Genomic DNA, 16,480 nt, shown 5'->3' with positions numbered 1-16,480 from the left:
GGTAAAGCTCGCCATTCTCATTGGATTGGCGGGGCGGCGGTGGCTGCCCAGCAACTACCCAGGGGTTCTTGGGAGGGAGAGTCGTCCCCAGTCAGATGAGGTAACTGGGGCACAGAGAACTTAAGTGACTTGCTCAAAGTGACCCAGCTGACGAGTAGCAGAGGCGGGATTAGAACCCACAACCTCTGAATCCCAAGCCCATGCTCTTTCCACTAAGCCACACACCTAAGTAAGTTAATACTTATTACCCAACTACCTAAGCGTTCTTGGGAAGGAGAGTCATCCCCATTCTGCTGCCCAGGGTGAATCATTTCTGACAAATAGGAAAAGATTTTATTGTTTTAACTACTCATGTCACTACACTGTGTTCTACCGTATGAGGCAAGCCAATAAATATTTGTTGTCTGACAATAGTTGGCACATAGGATTTTTGTTCTGAGGATTTCTTTTCCTGAGTTTAGAAAAGGGCAACCCAGAACACACTTCTCAGACCTATACTTTCTGAGTTTTTAGAATAGGACTGTTTCCTCTGTTTAGAGATACTTGTATATTTTATGGATCGTACCCAAATTTTGTATGAGAAGCAGCATGGCTTGGTGGATAGAGCATGGGCCTGGGAATTAGAAGGTCGTGGGTTCTAATTCCGACTCCGCCACTCGTCTGCTGTGTGACCTTGGGCAAGTCACTTCACTTCTCTGTGCCTCAGTTCCCTCATCCGTAGAATGGGGATCGTGACCGTGAGCTCCGAGGGACAGTGACTGTGTCCAACCTGATTTGCTTGTATCCACCCCAGGCTTAGTACAGTGCCTGGCACACAATAAGTGCTTAACGAATACCACAATTATTATTCAGATCTGACATAATCCATGGAACATCTCTATTTTCTGACCACCTCTTGTTCACTTCTATTTACGCAGTGTTTAAATGAAGACTGGAGGTGTATTAGCAAGGACTTATTACTTGTCTTTTGTATTTCCAAGTGATTTTTGTAATGACATTCCTTTAGAGAAAAGGATCTATGGAAGTAAGCGTTAGGTAAGATCTTCACGAGCTAATGAACCAACATGATGATGCCAGAATGAATGAAGGTGCTTTCATATCCAGAGATACTAAATGACATGCTCATAGCAGACTGAATTTAAGGGGCTGACAAATGAAGGAAATCCATGAAGACATTTTTCAGCTTTGTCCAGATGAGTATGCAAGTGTGGAGCTCTGGTGTGCTGCTAGCGATGTAGAAAGTAAATATGTGGAAAGTTAGTCGAAAGAACATTCCATAATTGAATTTAGTTGCATGTAGTAATATGATCTTGCACAAGAGCATTCTTTTATTGGTGTTTACACCCTTCAGATATTTGAGGACAATTATTTTCTTCCCTTGGAATTGTCAGTCAGCCAAGATATGCCTATTTTGCTCTTTTGAATCTTGGCTTATAAATCAATCTCTCTCTCTCTTCCTCCTTAATCATCATTGTTTCTCTCCTCTGTTCTCTCTCCAGTTTTTCCCACACTTTCCTGGCAGAGAGTTGCTTCTAAATGAATGTAGGATACCAGGTGCAGTTCCAGGACTCAACTTAGTTTACGGGGCAGCCGTCATGCATACGCGTAGGAGACTCTGGGTGCATTCCTTGATTCACTGATGACTGGTAGCCATCTTGCAGGGAGAACTGTTCTTGGAGATAAAAGGGTTTGGGCATTACATCTCTAGTGTGAGTTAAAGAAAACTTAGAGGAAGTTTAGAGAATTATTTTCAGCATATGGGAAACAGTCACTGTTTTTCGATCGCATTATCCTGATAATTCGAAGAGCCGGTTTCTCCCAATTCATAAATCGCTCAATTCACTTGGAGAATCTGACTCAACGCATCCTATCCTTTAGGTAATTTTAACGGTAGTAAAAATGATGTGTCACCTAATTTTCTTCCATGTTTCTTCAAGCGAGAAGTAGCTTGACCTAGTGGTCAGAAAGACCTGGGTTTTAATACTGGCTCTGGCACTTGTCTACTGGGTGACCTTGGGCAAGTCACTTCAGTACTGTGTGCATTAGTTACCTCATTTGTAAACTGGGGATGAAGACTGTGAGCCCCATGTGGGACATGGACTGTGTCCAACCTGATTAGCTTATATCTACCCCAGCGCTTAGTGCAGGGTATGGTATATAGAAAGCGCCTAACAAATACCATAAAAAAAGTCATTTCTAGAATTCTGTGGAATTGGTCAGGATTGTTGGCTTAGGGATTGATAGACATTATTCCAGACAGTTATTCTGGGGAACTAAATTGTTTACCAGCCAAATGGATGAGGAGATGGGAATACCAAGGTTACAAAGTAGGGCCAAAATCATGTTATTTGATTTTTTTTAATGCCATAATTATTGAAATTCAACTCCACGATTGTCAGCCTGGAACTCCTGAGCCTCTGTGGTCCTCAAATGAAACAGGAATTCATAAACAGAAGTTCATATATTGTATAGTAAAGGAAAAATAGTACTCCAAAATGTAATTAAAGGCTTGGAATCTGTACTATTTTGGACCATATTTACCCTGCTCTGGGATAGTCTCCACTCTGTACAAATTCAGTGTGCTTCCAGTCTGTTTCACAGTCTTTCCAAAAAACTCCTGGTCAACAACTCGATTTGCTTGTATCTATACCAGAGCTTAGTATAGTGCCTGACATATAGTAAGTGCTTTACAAGTAGAATTGAAAAAACAATTCTGCTAGGGCCATCTTCCCACACACCTTTTGTTGTTCCCCTTCACCTTGGTCTCTGAATCCCACATGGGACAGGGACTGTGTCTGACCTGATTGTCTAGTACAAACCCCAAGGCCTTAGTAAGGTCTAAAAACATAATTATTATTATTTACAGTAGAATAGTGCTCATCCCCATTCTGAGTCATGGGCCTCAGAGGCAATTTGTAATGATCATTTGTTAAAAAGCTTAGGGGAGGAAGTGTGCTGGGGTAAAACCTGCCACTAGCTTAGCTTGATTCCGTTATCTGAAGTTGGAACCATTTGACTCCCTGTGGACCAAGTTGGTTAGGAAAACTGATTTTCTACAGTATCTTTCAAAAACCTTAAACTCCTGCTTTCATTATTTTCAAATGCATAACTCCAGATGTCCTCTCCCATACTTTGTCTTGTTCCCGTGAATAGTGAAAATTAGTTAAATCTTTTCTCTCCAGCAAAATATTTTGTTCTTCCTTGGCTAACGAAGGATTAACAAGATTTAAAAAGGGATTATATTACACATGTATTTTGTTAATCGCATATGCAATGTTCTTTTCTCCGACTTCAACATATAATGGTATCGGTTCTTGTAGAACCCTCCTATTAAAACTTCTCCCCATGTTACTGTCTTTAACGATTCCTGTAGATACGAGTGTGAATCGCTATCACGTGCAGTGGTTTACAGAATCGTGTGCTCACAATGAAACGCGTGGCCCAGAAAAAGCTACCGGCGTGACCCAAGTGAGTCCAAGTTCACTCTTAAGTTTCTTCCTTGATGGTCCCGGACACTAAATCTCTCTCCGTTGGAAAGAGATGGATTGTTTGCTAAGGTGTAGGAGGGTTTGGTTATGAGGGGAAAGGCACGGGGAGGAGTCTATGGTAACAGTCATCAAAACATGAAGTCAAGATGACATCACTTGAAAAATCGTGTCATCTCACTGACCGAGATTACCCACCTCTGCCTCGAACGAAAAGACTTCCATCCATCGGCCTCCGTGACATTTTAATAATGAGTTGCAGACCATTTGATTTTCATTGTTTTGACTGTGTCTTGCCGAGTGTTCCTGCCTTTAGGCCAGTCACAGCCGTGAATGACAATGGCCTCTGCTTCACAGAGAATCTGCCCTCTGCTCGGAAACAGATCCAATCTGAGGAAAGAGGGAAGGGACATCAAAGCCTAGCCTGTGAGGAAAAAAAGTAAAAAAAACTAAAATTCAAGAAGAGGTAGAGAAGGTGTGCCCTTGTTCTGAAAATGCCTATTTTTTGGGGTGTTAAATTATTTTACATTTCAGAGCCTTAGAAATGTCAAATGGATGTCTCTTCTCTGTAAGATTCTTTGAAGCAAATTATCTTAGGTTTGATTTCAAGAAGAATGACCTTCATACCGTTTCTTTAAGTATCTTGATGCTCCTGATGCAGACAGAATGCAGTTCTGCATGAACCAAATAGACCCAATAATAGTGAATTCGGTCTCTCCCTCTGTTAGCAGTGAAAGCAGTATGTCCTACTGGAAAAAGCACAGGCCTGGGAGGCACAAGTCCTGAGTTCCAATCCTGACGCATCCACTTGTTTGCTTTGCAACCTTGGGCAAGTCACTTAACTGCTCTGTGTCTCAGTTTCCTCACTTGTAAAATGGGGACTCAATCAAATGCCCTCCTTCTTAGACTATAAGCCCATGTGATAATAAATATGGTATTTGTTATGTGCATACTAAGTGCCAGGCACTGTACGAAGCGCTGGGATGGATACATGCAGATAATAATGTTAATAATGTTGGTATTTGTTAACCAGAGCACTGTTCTAAGCGCTGGGGGAGACACAAGGGAATCAGGTTGTCCCACGTGGGGCTCACAGTCTTAATCCCCATTTTACAGATGAGGTAACTGAGGCACAGAGAAGTTAAGTGACTTGCCCACAGTCACACTGCTGATAGCAGCAGAATTGGGATTAGAACCCAAGACCTTCTGACTCCTAGGCCCGTGCTCTATCCACTACGCCATGCTGCTTCTCTAGAAAGGGGCTGTCACCCACCTGATTATCTTGTATGTAGCCCAACATTTAGTATAGTGCTTGGCACACAGTAAGCCTCTAACACGTACCACTATTATTATTATTACTGGTAAATGTAGCTTCCCAGGTAAAATAGCTAACTATCGATGATAGAGGCATTTTATAGAAGATGACAAAGATATTTTTTAACAAATGAGTGCAAATAAATGTGCTTAACCTAGAAGTGTACAAGCAAAATAAAGGGTATTTGATCCACAGCTACATTAAAGGCCATTGTTTCTAAAGGGATCAAAGTGTATCCTAAGAAAGAACTAAAGATTTGGCTCTTTAGAGATTACTTTTCTTCCTTATATGGAATGTCAGAGTGTAGTTTCATGCCTGGAAGCCGCAATATCACACTTCAGAAAGGAATAATGCTTGTTATGAGGCTTTCTTGAAATTTGTGAGAGTTTCAAGAGGGGTTTTTAATTGCAGTGTAAGCCTGTCTTTCAGAGCTGCTTAAGGCGGTTCTCTCAAGTATTTTTTTTTTAAAAAAAGGATTAGCATTTACCTCTTTATAGTCCCCTCAATACTACCAAGTTAAAGAGCTCGTCCCAAGTGTTAGAAGTTTGTGGCTTTGATGCCATATGACTAAGGTATTGTTCTTTGCTGGAGAACGCATCCCCCACCAATGATAATATTCCATGATTGTAATTAATCATAATATAGACAATATTTTCCTTTGTTCTTTTTATAAAATCCATACTTCATGTCCTGAGCATATAGGAAAAATATACTTTATTGTAAAGCTCTTCATCTTTTGCCAAGGTCTTTTTTTAATCCCTAATGAAATTCGTTGCATATTCTGTTTCTCTTGGTTCAGGAAAACTATATAATCCTTCAGGATCTGTCATTTTCATGCAAATATAAAGTGACCGTCCAACCAACGAGATCAAAGGGCCGTTTGAAGGCAGAAAGTATTTTCTTTACTACCCCACCTTGCTCTGCCCTTAGAGGAAAAAACCACAAGCATATTAGCTGCCCCTCTGAAAGTGGTAAGTCGAGATTGAAAGCACTCTTAAGTGCACTTCTGAGAATGTCAAACATGATTTAAAAGCATTTACAGAATGTGTTTCACAAGACTCTGAATAAGTGGAGAAAGCTCATTGTGTTTGTGGCTTCCATATTGGAGTTATTTCATTATCAAGTTTGCCTATCAAGAAACCCTTGAAAAGGGCCTCTGCTGCCAATATCCCTAAATCAGAGATTTAAGACTACTCTACAAAAAAGCCAAAAAGGCAAACCTCAGACAGCAGAGGTAGTAAAGAGAAGTGTGCTTGGGAGTTATTCGTCATCGTTCTTGAATGCTTTTGGACTAGTTTAGTTGAACCCCGATTCTAGGCCCCAGATTGTATCCTCATTAGATCAACGCAACCAGATTAGGAAATCCTGTCTCCGTAATGGAAACGCCGCTTTTCGACTGTGAGCTCTATGCAGTGCCTGGGAAATGGTCTTGGTTATGGCTGGTTATGTTCTTCCCCAGCACTTAGTACGTAGTGCCTGGAACACACTGTGTTGAGAGCATTATTCGGCGTAGTGGATAGAGCACAGGCCAGGGAGTCAGAAGGACCTGGTTTTAATCCCGGCTCCTCCACTCGTCTGCTCTGGGACCTTGGGCGAGCCACTTCATTTCTCTTTGCCCCAGTTACCTCATCTGTAAAATGGGTATTGAGACTGCGACGCTGTATGTGGGATAGAGACTGTGTCCAACACGATCTACCCCAGTGCCTTGTACAGTGCCTGGCACATAGTAAGAGCTTAACAAATACCCTCATTCTTATTATTATCATCGTGCCAATCCCTTGGGAGAGTACAATACAGCAGACGTTGAAATCAATTGTGGATATGGACATAAGTGCTGTGGGGCTGAAGGTGGGCCGAATATCAAGTTCTTACAGGGGACAGATTCAAATGCAAGGGTGGCGCAGTAAGGCGAGGGAGTAGGGGAAATGAGGGCTTCCTTGGGAAGGCCTCATAGAAGAGATGTGAGTTTAATAAGGCTTTAAGGGTAGGGAAGTAGTGGCCAGAAGGATACGAAAAAGGAAGGAGTCCCAGGGCAAAGGCGGGAAGTGGCAAGGGGTCGGTGACGAGATGGATGAGAACGAGGTACTGTGAGTCGTTGGCGTTAGAGGAGTGAAGTGTCCGTCCTGGGTTCTAGTAGGAAATTGGGGAGGTGAGATAGGAGGTGGGCAGGGGGATTGGGGGCTTTAAAAGCCAAGGTAAAGAGTGTTGAATGCGGACGTGGATGGGTGACCACCGGAGGTCCTTGAGGGAGTGGGGACACATGGAATGAATATTTTTTTTTAAAACACCCCGGGAAACAGAGAGATGATCGACTCTCTTCACTCTCTCAAAATACATAATCTCCATTCTGTTCCACTCTCATACCTTCAGTTTTCCCCAAAGTGTTGGCGAAGCCCGAGAATCTATCCGCTTCTTTCATCGTTCAAGAAGTTAATATCACCGGCCACTTTTCCTGGAAGATCTCCAAGGCCAATCTCCATCAGCCTATGACAGGCTTCCAAGTCACTTGGGCAGAGGTTACTACAGAAAGCAGACAGAACAGCCTCCCCAACAGCATCATTTCTCAGTCCCAGATCCTGCCAGCAGTAAGTTGTACGGTACTTAGCATCACCTTTGGGGCTCTGCTGATTTCTTTTCCACTCCTATTAGTTGTTTAGAAGCGACCTTAGTGGCGAAACCTATACAGCGAGTTTGATGATATGGATGTTGAAAGAGAGGAAACCAGCAGAGACTGATTCTTCTCACGAGGAGTCAGAAAAGGAGGGTCCTTAAAATGCCACATTGGGAAGCAGCATTGAGTTAGTGGTAAGAGCTCTGGCCTGGGAGTCAGGAGACCTGGGTTCTAATCCTGGCTCTGCCACCTAACAATAATGACAGTGATAATTGGGGTAGTTTTAAGCGCTTCGTGCCAATCACTCGGGTACCTATGAGATCATTAGTTACCACATAGGGCTCACAGACTAAGTATGAGGGAAAGCAGGTATTGAATCCCCATCTGGCAGTTGAGGAAACCAAAACACAGAGAAGTGAAGTGACTTGCCCACAGTCACACAGCAGATTAATGGGGGAACGGGGATTAGAACCCAGGTCCTCTGACTCCCTGGCCTGGGCTCTTTCCACTAGCCCATGCTGCTTTCTATTTGCCTGCTTTGTGAGCCTGGAGAAGTCACTTAACTTCTTCTGGGCCTCAGTTTTCTCAACTGAAAAATGGGTATTAAGTACCAGTATTCCCTCCCTCTTTGGGATGGGGACTGGGTGTGATCTGATTAGCCTGTACGGAGAACAGTGGTTAGCACGCAGAGAGTGCTTAACAAATACCGTGAGTATTGTCATTACAGACACTGTGGAAAAAGAATTGGCATGAGTAGTGGAGAGAGCACAGGCCTGGGAGTCTGAAGGACCTGGGGTCTAATCCCCACTCCATCACTTGTTTGCTCTGTGACTTTGGACAAGTCACTTCACTTCCTTGTGCCTCGGTTACCTTATCTGAACAATGGGGATTAAGACTGTGGGCCCCATGTGGGACATGGACTCTCTCCAGCCTCATTAGCTTGTATCTACCAGCGCCTGGCACATAGTAAGTGCTTAAAACCAGCCAAACAAAAAAACCAGTAAACACAATCCAGCCAACATCAACACAGCCGCTGAACCACCACCAAAACTGGAATATGATCCGGTGTGGCACACACAGGTGGAAACATCTGTTATTAATTACATCAAGGTAGCTTCCTTCAACCACACAATCTCTCCTCAGAGAAGCCTACAAGCTACCTGTGGGAAAACATGGACATTTCTGGAATATTTTCACTATTTGAATTTGGCACAAATTGGAGAAGACTTAGAATGAGATTAGTCTTAACCATTACCGTAGCATTTTTATTAGGTACATACTCTGAGCTAAATTCTGTGTAAGCCCTGGGATAGACAGAGGTCACTAGATCTGACACAGTCCCTCTCCCACAGTAGAAGACCTGCCCACAGTAAGTTCGACAGACAAGGAAACTGAGGCCCAGGCAGGTTAAGTGATTTGTTCAAGGTCACACAGCAGATCGGGGCAGAGCTGGGACTAGATTGCCCGATTCCCAGTCCCCTGCTCTAGGCCACCAGGCAGCGTGGCTCACTGGAAAGAGCACGGGCTTTGGAGTCAGAGGTCATGGGTTCGAACCCCGGCTCTACCACTTGTCAGCTGTGTGACTTTGGGCAAGTCACTTAACTTCTCGGTGCCTCAGTTACCTCATCTGTCAAATGGGGATTAAGACTGTGAGCCCCACGTGGGACAACCTGATTCCCCTGTGTCTACTCCAGCGCTTAGAACAGTGCTCGGCACATAGTAAGCGCTTAACAAATACCAACATTATTACACATTGCCTCTCCGTGAGAAGATTTCAAGGGAAATCATTTAGAATGTTGAGGCCTGGTACTACATGCTCTGTAAGGCCACAACATTCTCCACTGAGTCACTGAGTGTTGCATTATTCGGTTGTTAGATGATCTGTCTTTGCAGAAAATTCTCCTTCCTTCAGTATGGGATACATCTCAAGCTTGATGCCATCTTGGCAATGTAAGGATAAACAACTGTTTAATGAGGACGTAAGTCCTCTCAGATGCCTACTGACAAAAGCAAGAGAGTCAATAGAGTAGCAGGGGTTTTCATTTTGATGGCGACTGCTCAATTCAGCTCCTTTAAGAGAAGGAATCTGGAAACTGGAATGCTAATTCTTTGGTACTGCAATTGCATTTTAAAGATTCTTTTCTTTATCTGGTGTGGAAGTGGATCGAGTGTTTTCTTCAGTTACCCTACCTTGAGGTTGTGCGTCTGCTTTCAAGTGCCAAGTTTTTTTAAAAAAAACAAAAAGAGCTCAAACGAATTTGCAGATTTTCTTTCTCCCTCAAACTTGAATCAAAATTAGGGGGTAAAGCTTATACAGAGTTTGGCTTGTTTCTGGATCACTCAGATCTCTGGAAGAGTAACCCATGTCTGGGGCTTTGACCCTCCTGGAAAGGTTTTTAGGTTATCCAGCCCTCAGCAAAGAAAAATCAAGACTCAGTCCAAAAGAGGGCGTGTCTATGTTATTTTGAACGGATACAGGCTTGTCTACCTCAGAAGGTCCAAGCGCCTGTGAAGTGTTCAGGGAGGTTTCCGAAGTACTAATCTCCACAGAAATAAACCTTTTTCTTGATGGACATTGACAGATATTGTACTTTAAAGAAACCAGCTGGCTGAATCTCTGAAATTGGAATGATCAAGAATTCACATCACAAGATATGCTGTTGCAAACTTAAAACCATGGGAAAGTCTTAGGTTAGGACAGAAAAAAAAAATAAGTCCCATGAGTGAACCCTGAGAATTGGCATCACTACACATTTTCCCTCTGCCAAGTGTCTGATGTTGCCAAAAACTGAGCTAGGTGCTAAGAAACCATACAGTAGAGGACCAAGGGCATATTACCAGAAACATTCTTTCTTAAAGATGTAAATGAAGTATGAAAAGTGCATGACTGTGTACACAGAGAAATACATGAGCATGTTATGGCTATTAAAATGTGAAGATTATTTGGACTAAGGGTGTACTTGAGCGGGTAACTGTTAATCAAACATTAATTTCACGTGTCATTTTTAGGATCATTATGTCCTGGCCGTTCCCAACCTGAGGCCCTCGACACTTTACCGACTCGAAGTGCAAGTGCTGACCACGGGAGGAGAAGGACCAGCGACGATAAAATCGTTCCGGACACCAGACCTCCTGCCACCCTCCCCTCACAGTGAGTTTTGTGAACGTAGCAGGAAGGAAAAGTAGATTTCCCGAGATAGGCGTGGAGTCGCAAGTGAGGGATTCTCAAACACTGGGTCGATGCAAAACGGATTTGAGTCGCACATGTGGTCATTCTAGATTTCCTTTTTTTTCAAAGCAGCATGGATAAAGCCATCTGTAAAGAGAATGGAGAGGGCATTCTAGCTCTGAAAAGTATTTTATTCGTGACCTTTTTCAACCTATCTGACATACATATATAGAAAGAGAGAGAGAAAGAAGGGGAGGGTAGAGCAAGAGGAAGGGAGAGAGGGGGAGAGGAGAGAGAGAGAAACACTGACTCATGTAGGACTTCCTAAGTACTAGGCCCTTTATTAGGGGCTGAGGTAGATAAAAGATAGTCAAGTTATCAGGACTCTCAGATTTAAAATGTTGAGAGGAGGATTTAATCTCCATCTCGTAGATTAGGTAACTGAGGCACAGAGAAATTAAGTGACTTGTTCAAGATGACAGAGCTGGGAGGTCCTCTGACTCCCAGGCCTGTGCTCTCTCCACTAGGCTACACTTTTCCCTGTTGCTAGTTTTATATAAATGCACCCTAACCTGGAAATATGTGAATGAAACTATTTTAGCCATGATTTTTAGCTGATATACTGGTGTTTGGTGCCACGAGTGAGAAGCCAAAGAGGTCTAAACAAAGTAAGGGCAGGAAAAGGGTAGTTTGCTATAGGAATAATAACAATAATAACTATAGTTTTGGTACTGGTTAAGCCTTGACTGTATGCCAAGCACTGTACTCGGTGTTGGGAAGATACAAGATGATCAGGTCCCATATGGGGCTCACAGCTCACAGAAAGTAATGTAAAGGGCCTGATTCACTCCCAAAATCCAGAAGACTGATCAAAACAGTAAATGTACCTAACAGAGATAAAAACACAAAAGTTAATCATCAAATAGTAATGTAAATAAGTACCTGTAGTGAAATATAAACTCTTTTTATGTCCTACCTGTGTAAATGATTCACCAAGTATTTTCCTGGTATAATGGAAAGAGTCCAGGCCTGGGAATCAGAAGACCTGGGTTCTGATCCTGGCTCCACCATTTCCCTGCTTTGTGACATGAGTATGTCACTTCACTTCTCTGTGCCTCGGTTCCCAGATGAAGAAACCGAGGATTAAATGCTGTTCTCCTTCCCCTTAGACTGCGAGCCCCCATGTCGGCCCTTAGACTGCGAGCCCCCATGTCGGACAGGGACTGTGTCCCAACCGGTTATTTCGCATCTACCGCGCCACTTAAAACAGCACTTGGCATATCGAAAGAACTAGCACTTAACAAAAACCGCAGTTCAGTAAGTCAGTAAATCAGTCGCGTTTACTGAGTGCTTACTGTTTGTAGAGCACTGTACTAAGCTCTTGGGAGAGTACAGTGTAACAGAGTTGGAAGATGTGTTCCCTGCCCACAAGGAGCTTACAGTCATTACTGTGCAGCTCCTCTTTGGTAAAAATAATAACCGTGGTAGTTGTTAAATGCTTGTTATGTCCCAGGCACTGTTCTAAGTGCTGGGATGGATACAAGTAAATCAGGTTGGACGGAGTCCCTGTCCCACCTGGGGCACACAGTTTAAATCCCCATTATACAGATGAGGTACGAGAGGCTCAGAGAAGTGAAGTGACTTGCACAGGGTCACACAGCAGACAAATGGCATAACCAGGATTAGAAAGTGACCTAGTGCTAAATGACGAGACCTATTTTCTCTGTGCTGTAAATAATGGTATTTGTTAAGTGCTTATTCTGGGATTACCCCAGCAAGGCCGTAACTTCAGCATTTTACTTGCCTCTTCCCTCTCTTTCGACCTCCGAATTCAGTACCGCCCTATCTTGTCGCAAGGTTCTTCCTCTGCAGCACTTCCAGGATCTGCCTGTTCTTCTCCACCCAAACTGCTACCACCCTGCTCCATTCACTTCGCATATCCCCACTCAGTCACTCGGTCAGTTATATTTATTGAGCGCTTTTGTGTGCAGAGCACACAAATCGCATCTCTTCCAAGAGGTCTTCCCCAATTACCCTTCATCACCGGCCCCCCGGCCCCTAATAGGCACTTTAACACTTCTGCGTAAACTAAGCACTTTAGGTTTTCGTTGTCTCTTAATGCATCTTTATGCATCCGAGTCTAAATATTTATATATATATGTATATATATATATATTTATTTATATATATAAAGAAGCAGCGTGGCTCAGTGGAAAGAGCGTGGGCTTTGGAGTCAGAGGTCATGGGTTCGAATCCCGACTCTGCCACTTGTCAGCTGTGTGACTGTGGGCAAGTCACTTCACTTCTCTGTGCCTCAGTTCCCTCATCTGTAAAATGGGGATGAAGACGGTGAGCCCCACGTGGGACAACCTGATTCCCCTGTGTCTCCCCCAGCGCTTAGAACAGTGCTCTGCACATAGTAAGCACTTAACAAATACCAACATTATTATTATTATTATATATATATTTTGGGTACCTGTGAAAACACTATGTGCCAGGCACTGTACTAAGCGCTGGGGTAAATACAAGCTGATCGGGTTGGACGCAGTTCACGGCCCAGTTGAGCCTGATGGTATTAATCCCCATTTTACAGATGAGGTACCTGAGGCACAGAGAAGTGAAGTGACTTGCCCAAGGCCACCCAGCAGACAAGTGGCAGAGCTGGGGTTAGAACCTAGGTCTCTCTTACTACCAGACCCACGCTCTATCCATTAAGCCGGATATTTCCCACTCTGGCTTGTATCTACCCCAGAGCTTAGAACAATGCCTGGCACACAGTAAGTGCTCAACAAATACCACAGTTATTATTATTTCCACTCGGTTTCCTACTCTGATCTGTAATTTATTTTAGAGACTGTCTCCCCAACTAGCTTGTAAGCTCTTTGATAACTCTGCTGTACTGTCCCAATGCTCAGTACAGTGGCTCTGCCCAGAGTAAGCGCTCAGTAAACATTATTTATAGATTACACACGTCCTTGCATCTAAATGGGGTAAAACATTCTGAATAATTAATTATGAAATCAACAATCCAAGATAGTGTAAAAATAAAGTAGACTACAGGGACCAGTCCCTGACCTCAAAGAGCTAAGTCTAGGGCAGTGTTTAGTAGAGGAACATTAATATAGGTTAGCGGGAAGAGCCCGGGCTTGGGAGTTGGAGCCCGTGGGTTCTAATCCCAGCTCCGCCACTTGTCAGCTATATGACTTCGGGCAAGTCACTTCACTTCTCTGTGCCTCGGTTACGTCGTCTGTAAAATGGAGATTAAGACTGTGAGCTCCACCTGGGACAACCTGATAACCTTGTATCTCCCCCAATGTTTAGAACAGTGCTTGGCACACAGTAAAGTGCTTAACTTTACCATTATTATTATTAATTATATAATTATTACCTTCCAGCTCATCTTCAGCAAAAACAATAATTGCGGTATTTGTTAAATGCTTACTGTGTGCCAGGCACCGTACTAAGCACTGGGGTGGATACAACCAAGTTGGGTCAGACAAGGTGCCTATCCCTGTGGGGCTTACAGTCCTCATCCCCCTTTTACAGATGAGAAAACTGAGGCACGGGGAAGGGAAGTGACTTACCCAAGGTCACCCAGCAGACAAGTGGTAGAGCTAGGATTAGAACCCAGGTCCTTCTGACTCCCAGGCCCGTGATCGATCCCTAGGCCCCGCTGCTTCTCTTAGAATGGTCCCCGGCGACTCTCACATCCCCTCACGAGCCTCCCAACTTTGGGTTCTGGCTCCTCATGGGGCAGGAGGGTTAGTGGGGAGGAGGGAGGGTGCCCTGAGGATCTATAAAATGGGGATAGAATATCTGTTCTCCCTACCCCTTGGACTTGGCTGGACAGAAACCATGTCTGACCTGCTCATCTCACATCTATCTCAGAGCTTGGCACATAGTAAGCACTTAAGAAATATGGTTAAGTTATCAGTGGTTTTGGTGCCATTCATATTCTTAGGAAGAAAACTTGGTAGGGAATCCAAGAAGAGACTTTAGGAGGATCTTTAAAGAAGAAACAGGAGCTGGCACTGCATATAGTTATCATCATCACTGTTATTATGATTGATTATATCTGTTAAGCACTTACTATGTGTCAAGCACCGTTCTAAGTGCTTGGGAGAGATAGAAATTGGACACAGTCCCTGTCCCACATGAGGCTCGCAGTCCAAGTAGGAGGCAGTAGGATTGATTCCCAGTTTTGGAGTTGAAGAAACAGAGGCACAGAGTAGTAAAGTGACTGACCCATGGTCCAAAGCAGTCACTTTGAAGATCCGGGAGTAGAACCCCGGTCCTCCGACTCCCAGGCCTTTCTCTTTCCACTGGGCCCTGCTGCTTCTCTTAGGCCATGCTTTTTCTCTTATGATAACTATCAGCTAGGCGGTGGACCATTTTTTGTATATCCATAGTGTGGTATGGATTTTCAGTCTTGTCCAGATGTCGTCTTCCTCAGGAGAGGCGATCTCTCTGTGTTGAGAGTGATCACCTCCAGAGATTATTATCATTATTATTATAATGATATTAATGACATTTGTTAAGTGCTTAGTATGTGCCAGCCCTGGGAAATACAAGATAATCAGGTCTCTGACCCACAGAGGGCTAACAGTCTTAATCCCCTATCGTATTGTATAGCTGTGCTATGCTCTATGAATGCTGACTCTCTTTTTTTTTCAGGACCTCACTTGAAACAACATCACTACAAACCGGCCCCTGAAAAATACTAAACTCTTTAGGGTGTTCCCAGAAAGAGAGGAGATCCCAGTGAATGCCGAAAAGAAATTCATCTTGGTAGGAACGGGATATATTTCTCCCGCCTCCTCTGTCCAGTGGAAGCTACCAAACTGTATGTACCATTTGTAGCCGTCCTGCGTAATCCATTTCTTCACAGATTCCCCCCATCCGTCGGAGATGCGCCGATCCTGCTTCCGGCATTGATCGTTCTTCGCAAGTGGGAAGGGGTCCATGAATTCTCTAGCCCTTAGAAAGGAAAAAAACAGAGCAAACTTATCACGTTTGAGTTTGTATTTCTATTTCCTACCTTTACGCTAGATTTACAGGTGCCATGTGAGAAGGTATTCCCTAATTTAAAAAGATCCTAAATATGTTATTTGATATCTGACCAGTCAGTTCTGAATAGTATTTAACTTTGGATGGATTAAGTGCACGGAAAAGACAGAGCAATAATTGAGGCAGTGATGACCGGATTGGAGTTTAGAAAAACGTTGTAAAAGCTCAAATCCGAAGAGATCAGTTGTTCTAGATAGAAAGTATTTTTTTATGTGGTGTTTAAGTGCTTATCATGTGCCAGGCACTGTATTGAGCACCGGGGTAGATTCAAAATAATCAGGTTAGACATGGTTGCTGTCCCATGTGGGGCTCCCAGTCTTAATCCCCATTTTACAGATGAGGTACCTGAGGCCCAGAGAAGTGAAGTGACTTGCTTTAGGTCACACAGCAGGTAAGTGGCAGATTAGAACTCTGGTTCTCTGATTCCCAGGCCCAAGCCCTTTCCAACGTAAAGGGTATGAGTAACCTTTAAAGGAAGAGGTGTATTTCATGATCTGTGTTGTGATTACTCTTTGGAAAGTAATACTTTACACCCCCTTACATCACAGGGCAGTAGAGGCTATGAAGGCAGAAGGAAGGATTGAGGGTGCTAATAGCTCAAGTTCTGAACAAACATTACACCTTCTGTCCATCCCCATGGACTCAAGGAATCTGAATAATGCAGCTTTAGATTCTGTCCCTTACGGTAACATCTCAAACGTATTACATCCACCTTTAGCTGGAAACCGGGCCACCTAATTGCATTTCCGATCATGGAGTCGAGATACTACGGCTGTTTATAGGGAGTTACTGAAATACCTACCTAGTTGTGTTAGACACAGCTCTAAAGATCT

General features: G+C 43.6%; 1 protein-coding gene across 1 annotated transcript in view; it reads left to right on the top strand.

The window, feature by feature from the left end:
* ANOS1 (anosmin 1) overlaps positions 1-15,928 on the top strand; it is a 142,149-nt gene extending 126,221 nt beyond the window's left edge. Inside the window, exons 10-14 of the mRNA XM_007670364.2 lie at positions 3,374-3,468; positions 5,600-5,771; positions 7,171-7,385; positions 10,421-10,562; positions 15,255-15,928. Coding sequence (XP_007668554.1) covers positions 3,374-3,468; positions 5,600-5,771; positions 7,171-7,385; positions 10,421-10,562; positions 15,255-15,304 — 674 coding nt within the window. The 3' untranslated portion in view covers positions 15,305-15,928. The remainder of the gene's footprint in view (positions 1-3,373; positions 3,469-5,599; positions 5,772-7,170; positions 7,386-10,420; positions 10,563-15,254) is intronic.
* Positions 15,929-16,480: the final 552 nt, after the last annotated feature.

Source organism: Ornithorhynchus anatinus, chromosome 15, assembly GCF_004115215.2.
Source record: "Ornithorhynchus anatinus isolate Pmale09 chromosome 15, mOrnAna1.pri.v4, whole genome shotgun sequence".
Lineage (NCBI taxonomy): Eukaryota > Metazoa > Chordata > Mammalia > Monotremata > Ornithorhynchidae > Ornithorhynchus > Ornithorhynchus anatinus.
The sequence above is the reverse complement of the archived record's forward strand: the minus strand, read 5'-3'. Positions and strand labels throughout refer to the sequence as shown.